Source organism: Temnothorax nylanderi, unplaced genomic scaffold (assembly GCF_030848795.1).
Source record: "Temnothorax nylanderi isolate EJ_2023f unplaced genomic scaffold, tnyl_v1.0 TNYL_tig0189_pilon, whole genome shotgun sequence".
Classification (NCBI taxonomy): Eukaryota; Metazoa; Arthropoda; class Insecta; order Hymenoptera; family Formicidae; genus Temnothorax; species Temnothorax nylanderi.
The window spans coordinates 241,802-268,206 of record NW_027249251.1 but is presented as its reverse complement, the minus strand read 5'-3'; the positions used below and the strand labels follow the sequence as shown (position 1 = coordinate 268,206).

The following is a 26,405-nucleotide window of genomic DNA, read 5'->3' as shown; positions in this document are numbered from 1 at the left end:
ACGAGACGCTCTATGCCGATACGTATCACGTATCGCCGATACGGGAAACGAACGAGCGTGCCGAGATAAGCGGCCGATTGTTCCTGATAAAACGTTACGATGGCGAGCGACGGGCGACGGGCGACGGGCGACGGGCGACGGGCGACGGGCGACGGGCGGCGAGCGGCGATTTGCGTTAGCTAGAGAGCCGAGACGAAAGTGAAAGCACGCGTTCGAGCCTTCGAGCCGAATCTCTAGGATCGAGACTTTACGCTCTTGACTTGATCTCCTGAAAAACAAAGGGATATTCGCGATTCCGTAAATCCGTAGGGACGTTTCTCGAATTCCTGGAAACGAATTAATCGGGGAAACGAATTTACATTAATGTAATTATACCAGAGGAATATTAAGTATAAAGATGATTCCAATTATATTAGCATGCGACCCCGTAGAGACGGTTAGAGAGCGTAAATAGAAGCGTACGATCCGAATGATATTTGACGATACTTCCAGAGCATTCTTATACCGATAGCGGCGTCCGCGTCGCGTCGGGAGAGACGTCAGACGGTAGACTCTACTACGTTGACTCTATTGATAATCGCTACTCCGAGTAACCGCTGCCGTTGCTGTCGTTGCTGTTACTACAACCACTACTGTTAACTGTGAGAAACCGCTTTAACGAGATTACGGAAGCTAGGAAAAGAGCATCGCCGTCGTTCTACTTGCACGGCCGAGTTGTCGAACTTAGCATAGCCGACATCGCGGGAACGGCAGTTTTGCTTTCACGTCATGTCGCACACCTGTATGTCTGTATATCTGTACGCGCGTCGCGATGGCGATGAGCGAGGCAAGGACGTTTCTCTCTCTCTCTCCCTCTCTCTCTTTCGTTCTCACATTTCAAAAATTCCAGTAAAAGTATGATAAAAAAAAAGAAAAGCCCGAAAACAAACGGTAATTTTATTGTAAAGACAATCGACGCGAAACATAAATTAAGGCCGAGGATCTGAGAACGTTGGCGTTGCGCCGATAAAATTCGCACGGTAATATCGAGAAAGAACAAACAACTATTCGCGATCTACCTGCAATTCAGACTCAAGGGGAGGGAGAGGAAAAGATGACCATCTACTTATCTTTCCGCGAGTCGCTCGTTTAAACTTTTATCCTCCAAGAATTCGTTTTCCATTTGCACACATATACACGTTTCGCGTATTTTCAGCGCGATCGCGTCCCCGGTCCCGGAGAGAGACAGAAAAACTGGCGTGCCGATTCGCAAATTTCGAAAATTTTATCGCGGCAATCTACACCTACTTCTGCTGTTCTGGTTTCGACTGTCCCTCTTTTTTTATTTCTTATTTCGCCCGGATATCGGACGAGCTTCCCTCGCACCCTCGATACGTACGACGTGGGTTAGCAGTTGGTTGTTGAAAAGAGAAAACGGCGTAGGACGTCGTCGTTCCTCTTTTCTCACGGCGTACGGCGTACGGCGTACGGCGTACGTGCCACATGCCGCGTGGTCGTCCTAACCTCAAATAACACTTTTCCCCGTGGAGAAGCATGCGCGGTCGGACGATTCGGCGAGGCTCGCCACGAGGCCACGAGGGGAGACCCTCGTGCCTCGTGCACGTTCTCGATTGATAATCAACGATCGGAACGTTCCGCGGAACGCATATCCCGAGGCCCGAGGCCCGAGGCACGTCCGATGAAGCGCGTTAGGATAAATCGCTCGACAAATGGTAGATTCGATAAACTACCAAAGGAAAAAGGGAAAAGGGAAAAGGGTGATAGATGTGAGAAAAGGAGACTTACCGGCATTCAAGAAGCGGGTGTTGGTAGTCACGACAGCACTGTAGGTCTGCGGGGAGTGCAAGATGGGCTGATTAAGGATGATCTGGTGCTGGTGCTGGTGCTGGTGCTGGTGCTGGTGCTGATGCGGATGCTGATGCTGCGCCGGGGGATGGTGGAGTTGTTGTTGCTGCTGCGGCTGTTGCGGCTGCGGCGGCGGCGGCGGCGGCTGCTGCTGCTGCTGCTGCTGCTGCTGCTGCTGCTGCTGGTGATGTTGCTGGGGCTGCGAGTGATGCTGCGGGTGATGGTGGTGGGACAGGTGGTGGTGCTTCCCCTTCGTCGGCATGCTCATCGCAAGCGTGGGTCTCCCTCGTGCAAACTGACCTTCGAAGCCTGCGATCTCCCGCGGTTCGCACTCATAGGTATACGTTATTTTCCTTTTCTCGCGTATTCCGTTTCCGCGCGACTTCCACGACGACGGCTGATATACGCGGCGCGCGGGATCCTCTTTCCTCCCCAGGAAGAGATATAGTATATCCGCCGCGACCGGAACGATCACGCGTCTGGATCGTGGGCGCCGTGCGCGATCGGCAGCGATCCGCGGCTGGCAGGGACGATGACGATGACGATGACGATGGAGCGAGCACTCGGCAGCACTCGGCAGGCCGGAATGAACGAACGCACTCGCACTCGCGCACGCACGCACGCACGCACGCTCGCGCTTCGCGCTCCCTCGTTCACTCAACGAAGACGATTCCGCGTGTTGCACAGGGGCACACAGGGGAAGGGACCACGCTCGCGCACGGGTCTTCCACGTATTCCCGCGAATCCCGCGTTCGTCCGCGTCCGCACCGTGCGAACTGCGAGCCGTGTCCCGCGGGTCCCACCGCCGCCGCGCGACGATCGTTCGTTTTTCGCGGTAACCCCGCGACGTGCGCTCGACCGCCCGTAGCCGCAGCCGCAGGCCCGCACACCAGAGAGAGGAACGTTCCGCTTGCGCGCGATCTCTCTTCGCATAATCGTGTTCGCCGGCCAGTCACCGAGGGACGGAGACGAAGCAACGACGCGAGATACACTTGTACAACGTGCGACGTGCGACCACGCCGCGTCGCGCCGCACCGCACCGCACCGCACCGCACCGCGCCGCGCGAATCTGCAAGAGTGTAATTGTGCAATGTCGTGAGTCGTTACCACGCGTACTCAATCGCTCGATCGCTCGCTCGTGGCTCGCTTCAACTGCCCGTCAGCGGCGTCAGCCTGTCCCGTTTCACGCGACGGCGACGTGTGTAATGACGTAGGGGGAATGACCACGTTCTCACTTCTCGGAACAGTCGGAACTCGGTCTCGAAATTTTCACCAATTTTCACCGTTGACCGTCGACCGTCGACCGTCGACCGAGTCCCTAGGAGACAAATGCCGCCTCTAGCAGCCTCTAGGCCCTCTAGGGAACTCGCCATTTTGTCCCGCGTCGGCTTGCGCGCGCGCGAGCGACAAATGTGTCGATCGTAACATACCGATTGATGCGAACGGGATCTGACGCCCGCGATCCAATGGGCGCGTTCGACTTGCAGACCTTGCAGGGCTTGCAGCCACCTACAGCGGTGATTGGACCATTTTCTCTGGACCAACCAATCGGAAATTTGGATTGATGTTTTACGACCAAGTTTTCGAACGTTGCCGATTAGCTGCAGAGAGAAAAAATTTTTAGTATTATTAGTATTCGGAATATTTTCGATAACTTTTTTTTAAATCGCAATATTACGAGCAGACAATCTCAATTCCTATATCTCAATTCCCGTTCTAATACTAATTTTCTCAAAGATCAAGATCAAGATTGGCACTGTAAAAAAAGTGTATATGGGTGCGTTCAGCCGATACTCCGCTAGCCTAGCAATCGTGAGCAGTCGCTCGTTTTCGCTCGTTTCCTCTCCTTTTAATCCATTGGGTCAAAGGAGAGGAAACGAGCGAAAACGAGCGACTGCTCACGATTGCTAGGCTAGCGGAGTATCGGCTGAACGCACCCTATGTATGTATACGTACAAACATACATACATTCTCCCAAAAAGTTTCCTACGTTGTTAATAATCTCCATGTTTTGCGGTACTTGAAAGTGTTCAAAGTGAAAAAAATACTCTCCTTTTCAAACTAATACTTTATGACGTATGTAGTATCGTCTAATAAGCGAAGGATTATATCTCTTGCATTTCGGCACTTTTAATCTAACCTACACATTTTCCTTCCTTCCTTCCTTCCTTCCTTCCTTGTCCTGTTCTACATTTTCAACGCTCGTCTCGCCGAAAATGAGTTCTCACGGAAAAGCAGAGACCGACAGACTCAGAAAGAATTTGGAAGAACAATTGGATCGGCTTGTGCAGCAGTTGGAAGATTTGGAAGATTCCAGGTTTTGTTTCATTCTGTCGTTTCATCTGTTCTAATAAGAATATTAAATTTGTTTTAAACAATTTTTTAAAATTTTACAAATTTTGTGTTTAAGGTAAGCGTACCAATAACCGGACATGTACTTACCTATATCTGGACATTTATTATTTATAAGTATAACGCCAAATGTTTATTTCCAAAAATTTATATTTTTTTAAAGGTATTCAGACATGGGTATGTGTCCAGGCATTGGTACATTTACCTTGTATATTCATATATGAATATTTTTTTTCCTTCTTTGTGAGTTATCTTAGTTGTTTGGTTGTTAACAGAGTTACTTTAGACGAGACGGATTATCAGGAGTATAAGGAAGACACCATGGAACAACTCCGTGAAATTAACGAGAGTCTGCAAAGAATGATATCTGGAAACATGACTTTAGTCGATCAACTTGGAGCAACGCAATTGGTATATATTTTATATCATTTTTCTTGACTGAACAAATTACAATAATAAGACGTATTGCGGGATGTGTTTCTATATGGTCGATTGTATATTCTTAATAGGCGACTCAAGCAGCTGTCGGCGCAGCCTTCCAAACCCCAGCCGTGATAAGAATGTTTTGTAAGCGGGAGCCTACCGGACTCAAGGAACGTCTCTCGCAAATTGATCGAGACGTGAAATTAGGAAAACTGAACAAAGAAGCCGCCGACCGCCAACGGGGAGAAATACTGAGCGCTTTAAGGCAACTTGGAGAAAAGTTGGAACCGTCTGAATTACAGTTGTTGGAGCGATTATCTTTAAATAATATAGATACCACCAGGTATGTGCAAGTTACTGAAACGGCGGGAAAGGGTAAAATGGCCCTGGATGTAGTCGGTAGGGAAGTTAAAGCTACGCAAGATACTTGAACTTGATCATTATAACGGTAATCGTTATAACAGTGTCATATTATTTTTAATTTATCACTACGTTTTTAAAAAAAAGTTTTTTAAGTTTTGTTAAGGATCTTTCTTATCGAACAACTTATATTCATACAGTGTGTTTCTTATGCTAGTTTTTTTTACATTTCTTTGTTCAAATTTTCATGAAATTTGAAATTTTTACCAAATTTTAATCCCACTAGTAAACTAAATACTTGCGCCGCTATAAATTAAAATCTATGTAACTATGCAATTGATTTATTGTCTATGGAGCTTGTCTATTGCTGCTTTAGTATAGCAGTAATATGACGATAATATTATGATTGTTATTTGGTGTGAAGGAAATAGTTCTCTATTATTGAAATTTCACATACAAATATAAATGAGTAATCAAAAATATAAATAACACAAAAACATATCGTATGTAACTTTTATGTAATTTTTAGTATATAGATATGAATAATTTTATGTTATTTAAATATTTACTGAAAGTGCAACAGCATACAGTGCAACAGTTGTATCGAATTAGATTTTATAATGTGCATTAGATGTAACGTATATAAAAGCATCTTGTATATTGTTCACAAGATTGTTACATGAAATCATAAAATAAATATATCGATGTTTCTGTGTAACTTACCGTTTCTATTTAAGGAAATTATATTTCAGTCTGATAAGGATTAAAATGAGAATTATAAAGATATAATATATCCCAAGGTATACGTATAAATATAATGAATAACTGATAATTAATGACTGGATAACAATATACATTTGTTCACATTATTGACAGACGTAATTACGTTAAAGTCTGTTATTAATATACCGTATACGAAACAAAAACTTATCTAGAAAAATAATAGATCAAAAAGATTAACAAATCTGTGTGTACCTTACGAATTATCTTCGCACGTACAATCTTACAATTGTCATTTATTTCCAGAATCCGTTGCCTAAGTATATAAATATCAATAAGTATAAAACTATGATTATTTAAAAACTATTTTGTTATGTTGCTTGATTGTTATGTTGCTTGATGCAAGTAAAAATAGTTTTTTAAGATTAAGACCTGCGTGTACATATAACAGTCCTTCCTAGAGAGGAAGTTTACGAAGGCCTATCGAATTGGTGTCAAGAATATATTAACGTGCTTCTACAGGCTATTCTCTGATATGTGTACATATATGCATACATACAGCTTATTTCAATACACTTTTATTCTTCGGAGTCTTCGATTCATTTAAATCGGATAGTTAATTTTAAATAGTTTAATTTTCTCTAAGTTATCACGCAAGATTCTTTAATTTTCAAGTTTTCTTTGCAACACGAAATCTATTATCGATTTCGAAAAACAAAAACGGCATTCTGCTCAAATTCGTTTCTGATCGCAGTACTTCTGGGATACTGTATACATGCAGACACACACATTCATACATATATACAATAATAGGTGTGCAAAAGCGTCCAGATAGACAAATAGAGAGAATTATAAACTCTTTTTCATACATTAGAAGGTGCTTGCACCTTCATATACACGTATATTATATATATTTATATATATCATAATATATTGTACGTATATACAGAGTGGTGATTTATTTTAATCTTATCAGGGCAATTATCTCGGAAAGGGAACGTTTTTGAAAAAATTTTTCAGCTGAGAGAGTTGTAGAGTTGGTAGGAGAATAAATAAAATTAGTTTTATTTATTTATTTTTTTTTTTTTTTTAAATTGATTTTACCATTATTTGTTCTCCAGACGATACAACTTTTGTCTGAAACACTTTTGCCTGCCGAGTTCCATTTTCGAGATATTTGGCTGGACTGTTTAAAATAAGACATCTTGTACACATGTATAATATATTTTTTTATAACGTAATTTTTTAAATCTGTTTGAACGCTTTCTTATATATATTATTGTACTCATTATATTCGTCACATGAATTAGCGCTTACGCCTACATACTCTTTTATGTTCACGCTGCCAGTGAACCTGTTGACAGTCCGTGCTGCAGTATGCGGTATTCCAACAACAATGATATATCGCCTCAGCTTCGCAATTATAACACTATAATAAATGATAGATATTTAAGAATAATATATTTCAAAGAAGAAATCAGAAAGACGAAAGAGAAAATTACCCATTGTTTCTTTTTGATGTCAGATACGATTTGTTGATGTCTATCGGTTAATTGCCGCAATTCTTTGGCGTGCTCCGCTTGTAGTCTCTCTAATTCTCTGCACTTTTCAAGTTCTAATTCACGGCGCAATTTTTCTAGCGCCGTTGTTGTCGGTTGTTCCGAAGTTCTGCGTTCTCTTTTGATCTGAAAGTGTACAGTTGTCGAAAAGTAATTGAATAGTGTAGCCGCGCGAATACGTGATTGAAGCACTTGGCCAAAGATTTACCTTGGCGGGAAGCCCATCCGTTTGAATTTGTTCAGTTTGTACGAGAACGCACTTCGATCTCGGTTCTTGGCAGCTAGATGTAACCATATCTTCTTGGGAGCCTTCCTTCTTTAAACCTTGAGGACATGTGCTCGTTATGCTTTCTCTCGCGGGTTCATCTTCCGCCACAGGTAAACAAGGCACCTGTCTTTCTTCATTCTCGGCGTTAGTTTTCGCAACGTCTCCTTTATTATCCGTTCCATCGTTTACATTTTGCGTTTCAATATTGCCATCTGAACTCAAGCGTTCGACTCTCACTCTCAAATCTTTAATCAGCTGCTTTGGCAAACTAGAACCGTGTGATGCACTCTTCGAACTCGACGATTCCAATTTTCGAATTTTCGCAGGCGTAGGATCCTCTGTTATATTTGAGTTATCCTCCTTATTTTTTCCCAACTTTTGCAACAAGTGCTGATGATGCTTTAGCTCTTCGAAAGCCCTATTCCAAGCGGTTGATTTTTTTATCTATTAAAAAACAACGTTTTTAATTTAAAAAATGTAAAAAAAAAGATATTTTTGTATCAATTATGAAATCAAGTGCTTTCATAATTGAAAGAAATTAGTGGTACATTCAATTTTTTCAATTATTTCTATCGCCTTTGTTTCTATACCTTTTTTTCGTCTTTTTCTTTTTCTTTTCGAAAGCATAAGTTTCTAAAATCTTTCAATCAAGCTGATTTTTCTAAAGATTTTTTTCTATCGCAATCACGATACGAGAATGTCAACGCCGTCACAATATCGAGCGAATAGTATAGAGTACTATGGAGTATTTAGAATTAGATTTAGATTTTTACCTGCAAACTTTGTAATGTGGAAGAGATTGGCCGAATGAAAACTTTCTCGATATTAGCCCTCATGTGGTGACCTCCGAAAAAACGCACGTCGTATACATTGCCATTAACTTGCATGACCTTCGCCGGCCAATATGGGTATCCCTTTTGCTTTGCATAGACCAATTGATGAGGGGGATTACACGGTATGCAGAACCACATTTTTTCGGATTTTTCGTTCGATATACGATAACAGTCCGCACAACGACGTATTTCCTGAAGGTCGTAGCAACAGTCTTGATACATCATGCGTCCCATGTCCGCTATCACGCTATTAACTGTTGGAGCGACAAGATAATGAGATGCTTAAAGAAGAAATTGCATCGAATTGTAGATCTCTTACCTCCGTGATATATCATGATGTTATGTAGAATATTATGTGCATCAGCCTCAAATTCGGCGAGATTGTTGTACTCATTATTGTTCGTTTTCGCGTCCATTACCGCCAAATCCATGTGACGCTTTATGAGAATTCCTGGCCGCCATGCGTCTTCGCCCTCGCTCACCCAGGTCAATCCCGAAAAACCGTTGGGTGGTGTAACGATCGGATCATTATTGAAAACAATGGTACGATTTGTAATTTCCGGCGGTAGTTTCGCTTTCAGATGGCCACAGGTAAAACTAAGAATATGATTGAGATCGACCTTGTCGGGATATACGTCGCTATTTATTTTCTATAACACAATTCGTACTTTTAACAAGATATAGCCAATACGAGATATATGCATTGAGAGCTTCCAGATGCTTACCTCGCAGAAGATACAAATCTTTAATTTCGTATTACTGGGTACGTGGCACTCTGAGTGATAGACCCTGCAGCACTGTTCACAGCATTCGACCGCACCTGCTCGTTGGCATTTGAAACAATACCAATCGTGATTATCGTCCTGTGATACGTCTACCGACGGCAATCTGTAACTCTCTTGCTCAACGCCGCTTTTCGTGGGTACTTTCTTCAATAAGACGAGCCCGTCCTCGACCGCCTTGTTGAGCTCCTCTTGAGCTTCTTGTTCTGTAAAGCCGTAAACACGAGCCATGTGCCGTACCATACGGTCATTACTAGGTAAGCTCCTTTGATGTACCGTGATTTTGATTGTATCCCAAATCCGCTGAATCATAGCTGGATCACTTCTGCGGCGTACAGACATATCGATAGCAACTGTAATGAGAAATAATTTATTGGCGCATTACCGAAAACGCTAGCTTTCATTAAATATTTCATTTATTATACTTTTAATTATTATTTCGTTAACCAATTTCATGATGTAATTAATTAAAACGAATGACAATACAAAAATTCACAACAGTAAGAATATAGATAGTTGAACCATTAGCAACGTTTAAATTGATAAGTATTTTGTGCCCTCATATACTATCAGTACGGTACAGTTAAATCTAAACTCTTCACTACATTAAGCACGCTAACTGGGTACCCACATATATATACTAATATGCAGTACCCATATGCTTATACCAAGTGCTCTACTCATTGTCAGTCGGCTTCTATCAATCTCAAGGTGTGGCAGTTTTAAGAATAATCGATGCCAACGGTTTCAGTGAACGGAGCGGACAAATATTTTTAATCGAGGAAGACCTGCCATCGCAATATGCATTCGACGGTGCTAGACGCAACAGGTTACACACTGTTACTGTCCAGCTTTATCGCGCTTGTGATTCTATTATGGAAAGGATGCAAGCGCAAGAAGAAATCACCATTTTACTTCCTATCGGCATCTGACGTCGTTAGTTCCGCATTGACAGCTATTATACTTCTCGTGAATCATATCGAAGCTGGAATAAGATTGAGTTACAACTGGCAGAATAACACCAGCAGTGATATGCCCAACCATACATGGACAATCGAAGACAACTACAGAGGTCCATTCTTACAGACTCATGACCTACGCGAGGCATTCAACGAGGTTGATCGCAATGTAACTTTAACATGTGGCATGAAAGATATATTTATGCAATACGGAATGTTACTCGCTGCACTGACAAATGCATTTATATCTTTACTCACCTTTACTGTACAATGCAATCTCAATGCAGCATGTATGAAGAAAAGATGTGCTAACGTAGTGAAATCGCTGAGAGATACTCAACTTGGACCGAAGGATGCCCAAATCAAGCGTCGAGAGAGTGAAATATTCGAGAGTGAACAGGAACCAGGATCTCTACAACGAGACAATATTAACGTGAAGACCAGCAGGAGCAACATTATACAGGGAATTAGGGACAGCTCAAAATTTCGAACGCTTCGAACGAAAGAAGGTGACAAAAGGCCGACTAGCTTCCTCGTCACGAGTCATTGGCTCGTGCCATTTCTTGTTGTAGGAATTCTATATTTCGCCGAATACAGCGATATGAATAACGTTAGACATATGGAGGACATCGAATGCGTATTTGAAAGTAACTTTCCAATGAATGACTTTGATACATTTTCAGATACACTTACAGATGATAATCTGAACATCATTGATTCCGTTGCATACATAACGGAACATAATTATTTCCTTGACCTTAATAAAAAGTTATCAAACGTGTCAAAATCAAACAGCGTAGAAATAGATGAAGTAGTATCTAAAGTTCAGAATATAGTTAGGACTATGTTAAGTTATAGGCGCAATTCTACAAAAGATATCGGAACCACAAATATTCTTAATACTTCTGAACCGCAAAATTTGACGGAGTACATTTTAGCAAATAATATAATGAGATATATAAAAAATATTACACATATTAACAGTGTAGTTCAAGGACTAAACGATACACTAATGGAACAGGATATAAATGTCCATAATTCATCTACAAATAACAATATATATTTGAATCAAATGATTGATTCGGAAGAACCGTTATTCTACGATGTGTTGAAGAATGCGTCGGAAGAATTAGATGCAACTACATCTGGGAACCTGAGCAGCGTATCGCGAGGGTCAGCTGAAAACGAGGATAATAGTTATCAAGAGGATGCACAGACACATTTCGCAAGTACAGAACGAAGCACAACTCAAATGACTGCCAATACTGCTTTCGTGCAAAATGCAACGTTCGTTTCCACCAATCAAATATATGGCGAGATAATGAAACGTATTCAAGCTGCCAGTGTACATTCGGCAGCGAAAAATCACAAGGATGGGGAACAGCCTAAGATTAGCAATCTAAGGAATTACATTGCTAAGAGGAAGCCGAATTCAATCGAGGATCTATTCTCCGACAAAAGGGACAATCGCTACGTTAATACTGAGACAAAACAGAGCAGTTCCCTGCATATGACCAACGAATGCCTCATTTCGACCAAGTTCTTAAAATTACAGCTGTTTGTGATATCTTTCGCGGTATACTTCCTGCCGATTCTGCTCTCCTGTATCCTACAAATGCGAGGAAAGCACACGTGTAAGAATACACTTGCGATATTAAGAACAAAAATCGATCTTCCCTCGACGGATAGTAAAAAGATTCATCATCAAGATTCAGCAGAAGGATCCAGCACGCCACAGGGATTAAGAAACGACGATAGCGGAACGGACATAGATGCGATAAAGCCGATAAAAAAGGATCATGAAAGTTGCAGGGAAAATGAAAGTATAGCCTTAGAGATAGAATGTATGGTAAGAATATTCAATGTTATCAAGTTATCATTAATTTTGTGCGTAGTTCTCTGGACACCGGTATTCTTAGAGACTCTACTGAGAGTATACTCGTGTACTCATGTGCCTCAATGGTTAACCGATACAACATTCTTAAGCGCCTTTTCTTTCGGTATCGTAAGAAATGCTTTGAATATAAATCTAATCAGAATTCAAGAAGCTTGTAGTGACGCTGGTACGAAAGAGAACAAGATACATCCAGTTGAATAATAAGGCTTAATAGCCAATATGTACGTCAGCAAAAGAATAGGTATGGATTCTCAATCAGTAAACTACTGTTTGGCTGAGCTTGAATTTTTTTATTTACTGGGATGTAAAAATCCAGACCCAAGGGACTACTCCTGGGTTAATAATACCAGTATAATAATGATAATTACAGTAATCACGAATAATTGACTTTGTATCAATAATTATATACATTTTGCAATCGTGAAGCGTTTTTGGTACATGCTTTTTGAGGAAAGAAGACCAACCGCAGAGAGAAGAGAATTGTTTTATATCAGAAGTAAAAAATATCTCTTTTTGTACAAAAGCATTAGAACGCGATTGTGACTGAACTCTAATCGTAACGAAAATATCTCTCGTACTGGGTAAAATAAGTACGCATAATTCGAGTAGGTAATCGCATTTTACTCTAGAAGCGCGTTTTCGGCGCAAATATTTGCAGACGCTTGTTACAATAAAAATTGTCGCGAAAGTGCCCATATGCGAATTGACTTAATTTGTAAGGACTAAGGGTTACGCATTGATAGACGTTAAGACGTTCGCTTACTGTGCACTTATCACTTATCGCAAGTAGAATTTCGGTCGCTAATTCGCTATGCAGACTGGACGCAGTGGACGCAGTGGACGCTGTGGACGATCGTCGGAAGGGTCCGAGATATCGCGGATGCCCCCTCGAACGGCTCGAACGGCCCTAATTGGGTTTCGCACCGTCACGGAAGCGAGTGCATCGGTCACGCGAACGGATTCCTCCGATTCTCGTCGCCGCTCGCGATAGCGACCAGTAACGCAGTAACGGGTTTAATGTAATGTAACACAACAATTAACATCGGAGGCGCAAGTACCGTGCAGTACTGTGCGCTGTGCGCACGTCACGAGCCCAACTTAACCTCCTCGCTCGGCTCTACTCGGCAGCTCGGCTCGCTCCAGTCGCTCCTCGTCAGCGCGCTTAACAATGCGCGCGCAACTTACATAATTGCATATCGACAAGTTGTTTTAACGCGTATCGCACCCGCACAACCGCGCGCACTTCCGATATTCCGATTCGAACTCGCGCAAGGCGTTCCTACTCGTGCCGATCTCTTTTAACGGGGAATCGATACATCTTAAAATAAATCATTACTAAGTTTGATACAGTTTGCTAAACGAAGTTTAGTCAAATTAATTAAAAACTTGCCGACAGCTTTAAATGTCGCTGGCGCATTTTAAATGTCAGGATTTAGAATAATCTAATTAAATTAATTAAGCGAGGCAGATTTATTTTAAAAACAGTTTACAACTTACTTAGTTTTTTATATGTATATGTATGCGCGTGCGTGCCTCAGCATTAGCGATACAAACGAGAATTATCCTCTTTTCGCTTGTACCTCGTACATTAGTTCTGAGATACTTACCCTGTGAGTATCTACGTATATTCCAGTAATCAGCAATATTACACTTTTAATTGGACGAAGCGATATGAAATTCATTATTGTTATCATTGTACTGTAGCAGAATATTATCTCTGGATTATAATAATTTGATGTAATGCGTACACCCTACGTAGTAGTAGTTAAACGAACCTTCTCATAATACACCATACAGTAAACAAAAAGAAATTGTTATTTATATGATATATTCAACGATATATTCAAAACGCAAGGTGTGGACAGATCGAATTGTAAAGACAAATAGACAAATACAAAATGAAAAGAGCGAATACATTGCAGTTAGTCGCGCGTGATTATCTGGCTCGATTTCAGTTGACCAACGATAAATCTAATGATTGCAGGATCGCGCTAACAAAGCTCTATGATCTGTTGCAAATTGCGTCGTAGATCCGTACCGTTCTCCCACGGTATAATTTTCGCCTTCATCGACCTGGAGGTAGACAAGTTGTTGAGCTGATTGGCGAGCGGATAATCCTTACGCGGACATGCCAAATCGACTTGAGAGAGACGCAAAATCGGACAGAGATCGTTCCACCCGTCGCCGATGTAGACAATTCTCTCGTAGCTCTTGCTTTCCTTGCGTTTATCCTGAATATAGTCCATCAGGATCTGGCCCTTGCAGAGATTGACGGAGCTCATCTTACACGCGTGCTGCGTGTGATACGCGTCCACCCTCAGCCTGCCGTCGTCGTCGTATCGGGCCAGGTTTGTGAAGACGCGTGACACCACGCGTTTGAGCTGTCTGTTCCTGAGCCAGTAGTCTATGAATAGGCTGTTGGAGTCGCTGATAACGATGATCTCGTGACCGTTGGCGTGCAGGGAAGTGAGAAGCTCCGTCATCCCCGCAACCGCGGGTATACTGACAATAATGTCCTCGATTTGACTCGCGTTCACGGAGTTGTCGTGCAGGAGCTCAAAGATCTTGTTCATGTAGGGCAACCAGCCGCCGGATTTCCGCAGATTCTGCACATTCTTGGGTATTGCTTCCGTCAGCAAGTTTTGCACTACCACGTCGGTGTTGTCCTCGCAGATGGTGTGATCAAAATCGATCGCCACGAGCACGCCACGACCCATCTCTATAATAATTAAAGCATAATCGTCGCGTTATACAGCCGCCGCGGCCACCGATCTGTGCCAAATTGCTAATCGACAACTAATTTGCTTTATAAAGCTCGATATACTTATTGAGACATTAGTATAATTTCAACGCGCTAGATAACTCATTAAACAAAATTGGTCATATGTGTAGGGTGATTTATTTAACTTAAACATCTTTACTTTATTTTTACTTTATTTGAATAATAGGAAAAACTTGAAGCTCTCTCTGTTTATCGCATATACCAAGATTTACTTATATTGTTTAAAAACTGATATCGTTACTATATGTATTATAAGTGTTTTGGCCTGTGTCATCCCCATTTCTCTCATTTTTCACTTCGGTCTTAAATGATGCGTTGAGTGTTACACAGATTGCTGAATAAATTAGGTATAATTGATTCGTTCGATCGTTTTCTTATGGATTTATCAATTATGACTTATCATGTAGGTATCCGGAGTCAAATGCATTTCTTCCTGAGATTATTCCTCGCTTTCACCCGTTTTATTTCTTTCATTCCTTGTTTGTGACAGGATGCTTTGAAATTATCTAATTAAATTAATTAAACTCACTTGGCGGATAAGTAGATTGAAGAGCCAGCCGGATAAATACTGACACTACTGACAGACGAAACTTTGCTGCGGGCACTCTGGGGCACTCTTGTAAAAGATCTGCCAGAACTGAACAAATAAGTTACGAGAACGTCACGTTTTTGTATTACGATCCCGAAATAATTGTTATGATTGTGTTAAGAAATACTTTTTGGCCGACGAGCAGCGTCAAGCAGTGGCGTTGTGCCACATTCTGCGACATTCAGTTCGACCGCATGTGCTTACTGCTTGATGTGCTTTTGGGCCTTCTGGCACATAATCGATATAACCTCCAAGAAGTGTCAAGAGACCGAAGAGACGGCGCAAAACAACGAAAAAAAGTCTACAATATCGGATCGACTGATATCGAGCATCCTTTGTCTCGTTTTTCTCCGCTCAGCGCTCAGCGCTCCGTCTCGGACTTTCGTAAATAAACGCAAGTTAGGTAAACGGCGTAAACACACAGCCGGCGCACAGCGCACGCGTAGACGACAGGCGTAGGCAGGCTGGCAGGCGTAGGTCGCGTAGCCGGTTCGGTCGGGACGGTCGGGACGGTCGGTTTGCCGCCAATCCCCCGGCGTTTTTTCCGTCCTTTCGCTGCCAGCTGCCATTCACTAATCTCACTTTCGACTCTTTCGAGAGAATTCAATTGACACAAGTTTTCTTTTCTATCTTCTCGATCGTCGCGTCGTAACGATGTCGAAGTACAAGTGTTTGATGCCCGCTGGTATGTCTGATGACGACGATGACGATGACGACGACGATGTCTTCTTCCCTCTCGAGAAGGTACGGTTAATGCGGTCGATGCAGAGATACACATATCAATTTTTATTCAACTATAACAGCCCCGTACCTTTCTCACCCCGTTCCCCTTACAGAAAGAGCCCGCCGAGAAAGCCCACACAAAAAGTTATACTCCAAGAAAGTACTCGACGAAAGAGGAGACGAAGGGCATCGATTTCGAGGTATACAATGAGGAACGTGTCTGCGAAGATCGCCTTGTAAAAGCGTGTACAATGGGACATTTAGGAGTGATACAGGAATATTTCGAACGTAAGCGTCATTACGTCGCTGTTCTCATATCAATCAGATTCTTGATTCAGTGCATTTTCCTCTCCTTTACGCAATTAGCATAATCTTATACATTATTTAAACACTCGTGGATTGTGAAGTAATATCGATATCTTTTTTTCTCTCTCTCTCTCTCTCTCTCTCTCTCTCTCTCTCTCTCTCTCTCTCTCTTGGTGTTAAATATATATTACCAAATAGAGATTATTATGTCAAATGTTTTTTATGTAGAACATGATGTAGAGCATGATGTCAATAAGTTCCTGCATACTGGATGGACTCTATTGTTATATGCGACTTCATCGGTAGAACCAGAAATAGTAGAGTATCTCTTGTCACACGGTGCAAACCCGAATAAGCATAAAGGTATGGATTGATGTTATTTTATTCATTCTTTTGAGTTTAGCGTAAGATTTCTGTAATCACCGAATTGTACAGATGGATTCACACCTCTCATGGCACTGTGTAATTCCACAAAGGGAACGACAAAAAAATCTTTAAAATGCCTTGAGCTTCTGATACAAGCAAAAGCTGATGCAAATGTTACAAATAAGCGGAGGTAAAATTAATACTATATAGATAAGAAATCTCTAGAAACTCATGTCTGATATTAAAATTATTATCACTATTACTGCCTTGGTTTAATAAGCATTAACATTCACAATTTTTGCAGGGAAACAGCTCTAATGTACGCATGTATGTCGCAGGACGCGGAATTCGTCATCGAGCTTGTAAAATACGTACAAAACATTGATGCAAGTGACAGCGATGGAAAAACTGTAAGTTTTTAGCGCCATTAGACGTCCGAAGTTTTTCCTATATAAATTCTCGATTCGATTATAGGCATTGATCTATGCTGCTGCAGCTAATAAGCCTGATATTATCAGAATTCTTTTGGCGCATAATGCAAATACTTCACTGACAGACACATACAATTTATCTGCCAAGGATATCGCGGATACAAAAGGATTCACAGAGGTAATTTACATCTGTGCTTCATCATTAAACTTTTTATTTTAATTCTAAAATATTTGTTCCGCCGTTTAGGTATCCGCTCTATTGGACAAAGATGAAGAAGAAGTGATGACTTGTTGCAAGATATCCGAACTAATAACTTGGAGAGATTTATTTCCAAATTTATATCCTAGAGAAAAGGAAGCTTTAGATTATGATATATCAGTGATGCTATATGGAATGGGCTTGGAAAAATATGGGATTTTATTTCAAGGAATGGATATTAAAACTTTTTTGCAGTTGACAGAAGATGATCTTTGTCGCTTAGGAATTGATATTACTGTTCATAGAGAACAATTCCTAGGAAGTCTTGACAAATTTCACAGCAAAAAGTGGCGTATAGATTGTTTTGGCAATATTAAGAAAACGGATTCGTATACGTATGTTTTATATTTCTTTATATTATTTTCATAGGAATATATGAAACAAAATGATTAATATCGATAATTATATATATATATATATATACATGGTTGCAGAATTTACAACGGTGTGATATCATTAACAAATGCGAAAAAGCAGATTGGCGTGATAGCTTCTAGTTTCCAATATATCAAAAATAATTTGCTGAAAGCTGCGAGCGAAAATATTGTTTTGTCGCCTGTGAAAAGAACGGAATACGAAGAAGAACTGAGAAAAACGCAAAAAACTTTAAAACTCTTAAAGAATGAGATAATGCAAGTTAAAAAATTAGCTCAAGAGGTATTACAGAGCTAATATAAAATTTAAGTAATACAATTTTATCACTGTTCAATACTCATCATCTTTACATTGCAGATCGATAAGGAAAATAATATCGGTGTACCAGCAACTTGGATTAATCCCAAGAGTAAATCCGGTTGGACTATAACAATAAGCATTACATTAATGGTAGGGCTATACTTATGCAAAAGAATGTATATTCAAAGATTATGGAATATATATAACATTAGGATATCCTCGGTGCTTCGTTTTCGAACAAATTTATCATATTTTTTCGAATAAATTCAGATGTTACATTGTTTCATAGAACAAATGAGCTTATAATATATATGTATTAATAACACAAACATATACATATATATAATTACAACTTAAAATTTAACTCTTCTAGTTCGTATACATTTGGCAAAATATGTTTATATTAGAAAAAATACAATTTTTTATATTATATTTATATGCAATACACATTTTATTGACTTGAGTGTTCTCTCAAGTTAGCTAATTTCATCATCAGTGGAAAGAGAGGGTGAAACGATGGAAGATTTTGTTGACGGATTGTTAACTGATAACGTTCCAATGGTCCACTGCATAGCGCTAATCTGTCTCTTTCGTTCGGATGGCTGTCCATCCACTGAGATAATCGGCCTACAGACCATCCAGCGCTCTGTGTGATGCATATAAAATTTATTAAATTTTTTTAAAATTAAATATAATCGTCTCTTTTCTAACTCTTTTCTAACTCTACAAAATAAATTCTTATTTAAGAAATCTATTTCACCTGATGCGGTGACGCTAATTCAGGCGGCGCGCCAGAAAACAGATGCAGGAGAATAAGGGACGGCGATACGCTACTCTCTCCCTGCCCTTCTAGAATTTTGTCTACCATCTCCTCAGGATTGAGGGGAAGTAAAGTTTTTAGCGCTCGCAGAGTTCTGTATTGCTGTTGCTCAAGCAGACCCATCTGGCCACCACGGCATAACGGCGTCACAGCTATTTCCATCTAAAACTTTCAATCTGTTTCACATGCATCTACTCGATACGTCTGTCTTTACGTAAAAGCGACATACCTGAGCGAAATCTATCAAAAGTTTCGCTTTTCCAAAATCAGTCAGAGGTCTCAGCAAGCAAGCATGACGCACAAATAACTCGATGCATCTCGACGCGACAGCTTTACAACTTCAATGATATTAACATTTAATAATTTGTTGCCGATGATCAACGAACAAAGAGAAACAAAAGTAGAGAGTAACTTACCTTTCAGCTACAACCACTTGATTTTTGTACGGTAGTAAAAATGTATTCACGGATCGTAAAATAAAGCCTTGTAATTCACGCATGTAAAGAGAACAACCGATTTCCTTTCCCAGAGGGCTACTTGTGCTACGTAATCAAAATATCAATGTTATGCGATGAGATCAGATCGGTAGATAAAAATAAGAATAAACATTGAGACTTATAATAAGGACTTACTCTCTAAATTCGGGATCATCGTGCATTGTTAAAATAATACTTTCGATTGCATCGCTAATAGAAGTTAACAACGGCGCGAGCAAGTTCTTCGTTAATTCGTCTGTTTGCTTGAGTGCCGTGGTAATGACAACGCTCCCTTCGGAGGGTAACCCCCCTGCCAGATTAGCTATTACTCGATTTGTCTGGCTAGAAAGATAATGGAGAAGATTGGCGAGCGTGACATTTGTCTGCTGACCAGTAGTAGGGGAATCGATTACTTGGCTGGCCTCGCCACCGGTCACCACACTTTGCTCGCATTTTAAGCAGAACAGTCTTATTGCTTTTCCCACATTACGTGACACCACGGTCGAGAGTCCATCATCCACCAGTGATACGCTTAGTTCACTAGACGCGGAATATATTTCTGTTATAATTTTCTTCAATGAATGAGACATATGTAGGAAACATGTCAGACTTACTTTGTAATCATACGTATGAGACTGTCAATCTCGTCATGTGTCGGCAAACCTTCTCCAGAAAACATATTGTGAACTGGATCCAGAAGTCGAGATACCGAGCGCGATAAATATGCATTTTCGAATGGTAATAAAACATTGCGGCTATATTAAAGATATATATTAATATAAAACTTCATATATAGTTATGTCAATTTATATATGAGATAACTTACTCGATACCATAAATCCCAATACTGTGAGATCTCTCTTTTAAGCGTTTACTCAAATCTAAAAATATTCTTAAAAATTTTGGATACTCTCCTTCTAGGGCTTGTTTTACAAATGACGATCCTATAAGATCATTGATTGAAACTTTCTTTGAATTAAATTCGGTATTTAATATATATTTATAGTTTACCTTGAGCACGTTCGATCAAGACTTTTGCAAGAAGAGCGTTTACCTTATCCCAAAATTTCTCGGACAAATCGTGAAACCCTTGCATATGGTGTTCCAATAATACTCTTTGCAGCAATTCAATCTAAATGTAAAATAGCATTGTATGAAAATGGCTGAATTAAAAATGTATATTGAGCAAAATGCATATTGAGCAAAACGTTGTCAATTTACTTGCAGACAGTGCGTATATAAAGTATCTTGGAAAAGACGTTCGAGATTTTCCCAAATTCTCGTGCGTAAATTCCCGGACGATCCGGGCGACGGAATCGTAGCTCTGCCCGGCGCTCCGCGTTTCCCAAAGTCCTGATTCGTCACCAAAGATACATCTAATGATTCTGTTGAAATTCTTTCTATTTCAGCCAGGGTAGAGTCTATAGTTGTGTCTACAGCGCCGCCTATTATTCCCAAGTTTTGAAAGACCTGCACAGCCGTGCTCACCTGTCCATGCATATACATTAGTGTAACTATTATAATTATAATGAATTAATTATATTTCACTTGTAGATTCAGATTAAAAACATGATTAGCTGTATTAAAAATAATTATATGGCACCTTCGTTCTGTCCATCGTCTGTAAACCTTGCGTTAATGTATGAGTGGCTATTCTTTGTACCGTAGCTCTCTGAGTCTTTATAGCCTGCTGGTCATCTGCGATTACATCTAGGCCGTTAAGATCCGTGTCTGCCATTAATTGTTCTGTATATATAAATTTCATAATGTAACATATTGCTACACATAAGATTAAATGATAAAATGAAGAAAACAATAGAAAATTATATGTATACCAAGCTCGTGAAGACTATTAGCAGCTTTAACGATATCTGGCCCTTGAGTAATGCTACTCATTTGAGAATTTAAACGTTTCGATAAATGTTGCATCCTAGAGACTCTTCTTAAAAGATCGGAGGTTTCGTGAAGCCGTGCTAGTACAATCGTTTGCATTTCAATTCTATTAAATGGATCGATAATCTTGCCACGCAATCGCTCCACTGCCGACAAGAGGCTCTGAAACAAAAATTATTATATTTCTTGTTGCTTTTTAAATTCGAATTGATATTGATATTAACGTTTCCTTGCTCACTTGTATATGAGACTGCATTATAAAAAGCACTCCTTCTAATTTCTCCACCCATGTTGCTTGAGATAGTAAATCTTCGTGATTCGCAAGTACTTGCCTCTGCAGCTCGGCATTCAGCACCTCGATAGCTAGAAGCAGCAGTTACCGTTTCAATATTTCAAAGCAATTTAAATAAAGCGCTATGTAAACTTTACCTTGTCCTAATTTGTTTAATTGTTGAGCCACCGACAACAATGGCTCAACAACATCATTCTTTTTTAAATCAACATCCAACAGTTGTTTAAAGAACTCTGAAATTGACGTATATTTTGTTAGCTATACAATAGCAAATATTCATATAGAGATAAATTCTTATTTGACAGATACAAGTTTTCCAACTTACGATCGTTTTCAATATCTTCCCAACTTGATATTTCGCTCATTTTTCGATAAGTCCGTCAGAATCAAAACAGAGTGACATGCACATGTATGCGGAGTGTATGACACACATGTCACACATACAAAAAGGTTCTCATTGGCCACGTTTATTTTGCAACAGTGGAGTAGGACTCAATTGACCACGTCGTCAATTGGCTGATTCAAAATAAAAATATCTGATTGGCTGGTCCAGTGGAAAAACTCTAGGCATCGGAGGCTGTGAGTGGCTGTGGTCAACCGCAACGCGTGGTCAAACGGAACGCTCCCCAATCCCCAACAGCTGCAAAATAAACATTCTGCTGAGAACGTGGCCATTTTTTTTACATTACTGATTACTAGTGATTACTAGGTGCGTTTCGAAACGCGTCGAAAAGGAAACAATTTTCATCTTCCAAGCCAAGCCTGTATTATCAGCATATTGTTACATATATTTACATGAAACATTTCTGATTTTGTGTATTAACGTTGAAATTAGTCACATTTCCGTAATAAAAATTTTCCAGCCTCAAACATTTGTTATTCATAAAGATGATAAATAGTCTCTTTATTATAAATTCTTCGGGGTAAGTGTTAAAGCACGTAGGACAAAGTAAATTGCAAGTTTGACAGATTTATTTGACAAATTGTGAATTAGCATTTCCCATGTGGAGTAAATATTTTCTGTCATTGCTGCTAAACTATTTTTATATTTGTTACGCGACATGTGTTATTCTAATTCGTTTTGTATGCACACAGAGATGTTTTCATGGAGAAACATTGGAAGAGTGCAGTCGCACGTTCGCTTTGTGACTATTTCTTTGATCAGCAGCGAAGAGTCTTGTCTCCGGAGGACACACCGCCGGTGATAGCTACTCCGCATCATTATCTTATTAGCATATATCGCTGTAATATGTTTTTTGTGGCAGTGTGCATGACAGAGGGTAATCTTAACTCGATAAGCAATGCCATTTATTATAAGATTTGTATATAGAGTAATAATATAAATATTCTTTGCTTTTTTCCAGTTCCACCATTATTCGTCATTGAATTCTTACACAGGGTAGTGGATACCTTTGAAGATTATTTCAGCGAATGCACAGAAACTATTATAAAAGAAAACTATGTGGTGGTATACGAATTGCTGGACGAGATGTTGGACAATGGTTTCCCCCTGGCGACAGAATCCAATATACTGAAGGAGTTGATCAAACCACCCAATATTTTACGCACTATAGCGAATACTGTTACAGGCAAATCCAAGTAAGTACAACTCAATACAAGATGTACAAGTATTTATGTTAAACGTTTACATCAATAGAAGATGTATGCATAAAGGATTATTTTATATTTTTTGTAAATTTATATATAGCGTTAGCGCAATCTTGCCAAGTGGACAACTATCTAATGTTCCTTGGAGACGAACTGGAGTGAAGTATACCAACAATGAAGCTTATTTTGATGTTGTCGAAGAAGTAGATGCGATTATTGATCGAACTGGAGCGACAGTGTTTGCAGAAATTCAGGGCTACGTATGTTCCATAGTGTCCCACATAAATATTAATTGTATAACATATTAACACGTAATTAATTTTTTAGGTTGACTGTTGTATAAAACTAAGCGGTATGCCAGATCTTACCCTTTCGTTTATGAATCCAAGACTGTTCGACGACGTGAGCTTCCATCCTTGCGTTCGATTCAAAAGATGGGAGGTACATACGCGAATAATGTAACGTTATATATTTGTGAAAATTAATTATTAAGTTTATATGTGCCTTGTTTTAGTCGGAGAGGATACTTTCTTTTATTCCGCCCGATGGTAACTTTCGCCTCCTTTCGTATCACATAGGATCGCAAAGCATTGTAGCAATTCCTATATACATAAGACATAATATTAGTCTAAAAGAACCAGGAGGTGGTAGGTTAGACATAACTGTTGGGCCAAAACAAACTATTGGTAGGACAGTAAGTTATCTTTTTTAAGGATATATATATATATACGGATATGACATACGTTAATTGTAAGTTATCATCATTACAATTATTATTACTAATTATTAATGTTATAATTGTAGGTTGAAAATGTGACTTTAGAAATTCCAATGCCAAAGATAGTTTTGAATTGCACTTTAACTCCAAACCAAGGAAAATATTCGTTTGATCCTGTAAGCAAGATATTGCTATGGGATATTGGAAGAATCGACGTTTCAAAGCTGCCAAATCTAAGAGGATCGGTAGGATAATTATAAAGCTCCTAGAAAATTGTATATCTATAAATAATGATATTGTGTATTACAAGATTTTGTATTTCAGATTACAATACAAAATTCAACGGCTGTTACTGAATCAAATCCTGCCATTAATGTACGTACGATAATGCCACATCTTAATACAATAAATCTTAATAAATCTTTATCAAATGAGATTGACAATTTGATACTTTGTTTTCAGGTGCATTTTACGATCAATCAATTAGCGGTATCCGGACTGAAGGTGAATCGGTTAGATATGTATGGCGAAAAGTATAAGCCATTCAAAGGTGTCAAATATATCACTAAAGCTGGCAAATTTCAAATAAGAATGTAAATATGCTAAAATTATAAATTATTCTATTTACGTTATAGTAGATTATGTAATATGTATTCTATTACATTGTTATATCAACAAATTAAACGTGGTGAATTTACATGACATTAAAAGTATAGCTTACAGCTTAGTTTATTACTTAATTTACTATGTAAAAAAATAATGTACATTAATACAGAATCATGTTGAATAAACCTTTAAACGATTTAAATTAATTGAGAACCACAAACATCTGTTCTATACCATATATGCTACGAGATCGTGATGTGAGGAAGGATAATTTAAACAGTTTTATAATATAATTTAAACAGTTTTAATAATAATTCTACTATAAGAAAATTAAAAAATTATCAAAGAAGAATAAAGCATATATAATACTAGGACCATATCGAGAATCCTTTATATTGACGGTTGACATAATAACTTTTTTGCTTCCAAATCTTCCCACGTTGGATGAGTAGCATATGTGTATAATCGCTCCATATTTGTAGCGTATATGGTGTGATTGCTAACAAGATTTTTATAAATCTATTTGGGAAAATAAAACCAGTTAAAATATATGATCTTGACATGTGAAACGTGATGAGCAGAGGAACAGACTTTTTTTTATTATTACCTTTAATGCATACTGCAAATCAGCCGTGCTTACTGGTTTTAACGGTAGACGAGTGGTTTGCGTGGAACAAGCGTATGAAAAAGCAGTAGCTTGTTCGGCTTCTTCAAAGCTTGATTTTGACGCAGGGATTTGGCCATAAGGTTCTATTACTTCTGTCGGCCTGTATTTTAAAATGGATCCAATATTAAACAAGTATATAACATCAAAATTAGCGCTTGCAACTTACCCGGAATTGAATGGATTTATGTACATCGAATTTCTTTTCCACGAGCTAGGTACTGGTTCTCCTATATTATAAATAAAAGAGCCCTCTCGAACAGCGTATCCTTTTCTACGTGTGAAAATTGCGGTAAGTATATTTTTCAAGAAAATTTGCGTTGCCGCTATAACAATATGCGCGGTATTCTCTTCAGCTCCGTCCATATTATTTTCCCATGCCGCGAGCATTAATCGAGCTAATACAAAAGTGCGATCTGGCAATACAAGTTCTTGGGCGCTAGAGCGATTAGCGCCTATAGGTTCGTCTCCGACCGGCGATGAAGCTTGACCTAATACCTCTACATACATGTCCGCTGGCTGTTATAAAGAAACAATACAAATGATTGTATTTATATATCATTGATGTTGCGATATTATAATATATAACACACATCTACAAACCTCAAAGTTTGATTTATCAGTCTTGTATTTGCGTTTCAGCCTAAGTCTTCTCTCTTTTGAAACTTTATCCCTATCTACCTTGATTGGCGTTACGGCGGCTAATCCACGAACTTTATTAAAGAGACACAGCAGGAACTCGTTATGCAAGTGAACTTGATCATCTGTCATGAGATTACGAGCCTCACAATCAAATTCTTCTTTTGTAGTCTAAAACAATAATTGTATATGTATAATATGCGAAATATACATTTGACAATATCTGACAAAGCTAATTGCAAAATTATACCTTCATTTGGAACCACAGCTTCATCTTTTCGAAATATCTATTAAGAATCATAAAAATAAAATTATAAACCACAGTTTTATGGGTTAAGTGTGTCCTTCATATATTAACATTCCATATATACACGTCTCGTTCTTTAAAATAGAAAAACTTGCAATTTCGCGTTTTCGCCGAGTGATGCCACGAGAGTCTTCCTAGCCAAATTTAAATCCTTTGAACTGGTCATTTCTGCGATTTTTCTTTGATTTCTCGTCACTGCGTACAAGAATTTGAAGTCGAGAAATTAGGTTAGGTTAGACTTAAGTTCACACAT

At 39.4% G+C, this 26,405-nt stretch overlaps 8 protein-coding genes across 12 annotated transcripts in view; 3 read left to right on the top strand and 5 right to left on the bottom strand.

Annotated features, from left to right (window-relative positions):
• Nucleotides 1-2,675, bottom strand: part of Eif4g (eukaryotic translation initiation factor 4 gamma) — a 44,267-nt gene extending 41,592 nt beyond the window's left edge. The window contains exon 1 of the mRNA XM_071716591.1: nt 1,786-2,675. Coding sequence (XP_071572692.1) covers nt 1,786-2,113 — 328 coding nt within the window. The 5' untranslated portion in view covers nt 2,114-2,675. The remainder of the gene's footprint in view (nt 1-1,785) is intronic.
• Nucleotides 2,676-3,793: 1,118 nt separating this feature from the next.
• On the top strand, nt 3,794-5,698 carry LOC139778596 (protein LZIC). The gene is made up of 3 exons (XM_071716613.1): nt 3,794-4,162; nt 4,473-4,608; nt 4,707-5,698. The coding sequence occupies exons 1-3, from the start codon at nt 4,062-4,064 to the stop codon at nt 5,049-5,051; spliced, it is 582 nt and encodes a 193-aa protein (XP_071572714.1). The 5' UTR covers nt 3,794-4,061; the 3' UTR covers nt 5,052-5,698.
• Nucleotides 4,592-13,166, bottom strand: LOC139778588 (zinc finger MYND domain-containing protein 11). 2 transcript variants are annotated; one of them, XM_071716599.1, is made up of 7 exons: nt 13,057-13,166; nt 9,086-9,495; nt 8,680-9,010; nt 8,301-8,614; nt 7,468-7,971; nt 7,203-7,385; nt 4,592-7,129 (listed from the first exon to the last, which is right to left on the bottom strand). In XM_071716599.1, the coding sequence occupies exons 2-7, from the start codon at nt 9,482-9,484 to the stop codon at nt 7,007-7,009; spliced, it is 1,854 nt and encodes a 617-aa protein (XP_071572700.1). In that variant the 5' UTR covers nt 9,485-9,495; nt 13,057-13,166; the 3' UTR covers nt 4,592-7,006. The 2 variants fall into 2 exon arrangements, with proteins under 2 accessions (XP_071572700.1, XP_071572699.1); XM_071716598.1 differs by lacking the exon at nt 13,057-13,166 and adding an exon at nt 12,762-12,906.
• Nucleotides 12,274-15,797, bottom strand: LOC139778593 (pyridoxal phosphate phosphatase PHOSPHO2). 2 transcript variants are annotated; one of them, XM_071716610.1, is made up of 3 exons: nt 15,497-15,797; nt 15,310-15,417; nt 12,274-14,717 (listed from the first exon to the last, which is right to left on the bottom strand). In XM_071716610.1, the coding sequence occupies exon 3, from the start codon at nt 14,713-14,715 to the stop codon at nt 13,990-13,992; it is 726 nt and encodes a 241-aa protein (XP_071572711.1). In that variant the 5' UTR covers nt 14,716-14,717; nt 15,310-15,417; nt 15,497-15,797; the 3' UTR covers nt 12,274-13,989. The 2 variants fall into 2 exon arrangements, with proteins under 2 accessions (XP_071572711.1, XP_071572712.1); XM_071716611.1 differs by having other exon boundaries at nt 15,310-15,797.
• Nucleotides 15,798-15,847: 50 nt separating this feature from the next.
• On the top strand, nt 15,848-21,040 carry LOC139778589 (uncharacterized). Of its 3 annotated transcripts, none has more exons than XM_071716602.1 (10): nt 15,848-16,113; nt 16,206-16,380; nt 16,627-16,761; nt 16,834-16,954; nt 17,069-17,174; nt 17,239-17,373; nt 17,443-17,789; nt 17,889-18,111; nt 18,187-18,279; nt 20,835-21,040. In XM_071716602.1, exons 1-10 carry the CDS (start codon nt 16,024-16,026, stop codon nt 20,841-20,843), a joined length of 1,434 nt encoding a protein of 477 aa, XP_071572703.1. In that variant the 5' UTR covers nt 15,848-16,023; the 3' UTR covers nt 20,844-21,040. The 3 variants fall into 3 exon arrangements, with proteins under 3 accessions (XP_071572703.1, XP_071572702.1, XP_071572701.1); XM_071716601.1 differs by lacking the exon at nt 20,835-21,040 and adding an exon at nt 18,606-19,447; XM_071716600.1 differs by lacking the exon at nt 20,835-21,040 and having other exon boundaries at nt 18,187-18,561.
• On the bottom strand, nt 17,781-22,077 carry Fws (four way stop). The gene is made up of 14 exons (XM_071716597.1): nt 21,936-22,077; nt 21,748-21,843; nt 21,557-21,681; nt 21,261-21,480; nt 21,029-21,171; nt 20,647-20,913; nt 20,437-20,557; nt 20,252-20,369; nt 20,040-20,180; nt 19,582-19,965; nt 19,366-19,491; nt 19,179-19,287; nt 18,890-19,111; nt 17,781-18,775 (listed from the first exon to the last, which is right to left on the bottom strand). Exons 1-14 carry the CDS (start codon nt 21,973-21,975, stop codon nt 18,581-18,583), a joined length of 2,307 nt encoding a protein of 768 aa, XP_071572698.1. The 5' UTR covers nt 21,976-22,077; the 3' UTR covers nt 17,781-18,580.
• Nucleotides 22,078-22,333: 256 nt separating this feature from the next.
• Nucleotides 22,334-24,748, top strand: Carmine (AP-3 complex subunit carmine). The gene is made up of 9 exons (XM_071716654.1): nt 22,334-22,533; nt 22,706-22,890; nt 22,975-23,209; nt 23,319-23,478; nt 23,546-23,659; nt 23,733-23,912; nt 24,023-24,181; nt 24,261-24,311; nt 24,399-24,748. The coding sequence occupies exons 1-9, from the start codon at nt 22,499-22,501 to the stop codon at nt 24,531-24,533; spliced, it is 1,254 nt and encodes a 417-aa protein (XP_071572755.1). The 5' UTR covers nt 22,334-22,498; the 3' UTR covers nt 24,534-24,748.
• LOC139778617 (transcriptional adapter 1) lies at nt 24,233-26,403 on the bottom strand. The gene is made up of 6 exons (XM_071716655.1): nt 26,248-26,403; nt 26,096-26,132; nt 25,810-26,016; nt 25,376-25,725; nt 25,150-25,309; nt 24,233-25,061 (listed from the first exon to the last, which is right to left on the bottom strand). The coding sequence occupies exons 1-6, from the start codon at nt 26,316-26,318 to the stop codon at nt 24,933-24,935; spliced, it is 954 nt and encodes a 317-aa protein (XP_071572756.1). The 5' UTR covers nt 26,319-26,403; the 3' UTR covers nt 24,233-24,932.
• Nucleotides 26,404-26,405: the final 2 nt, after the last annotated feature.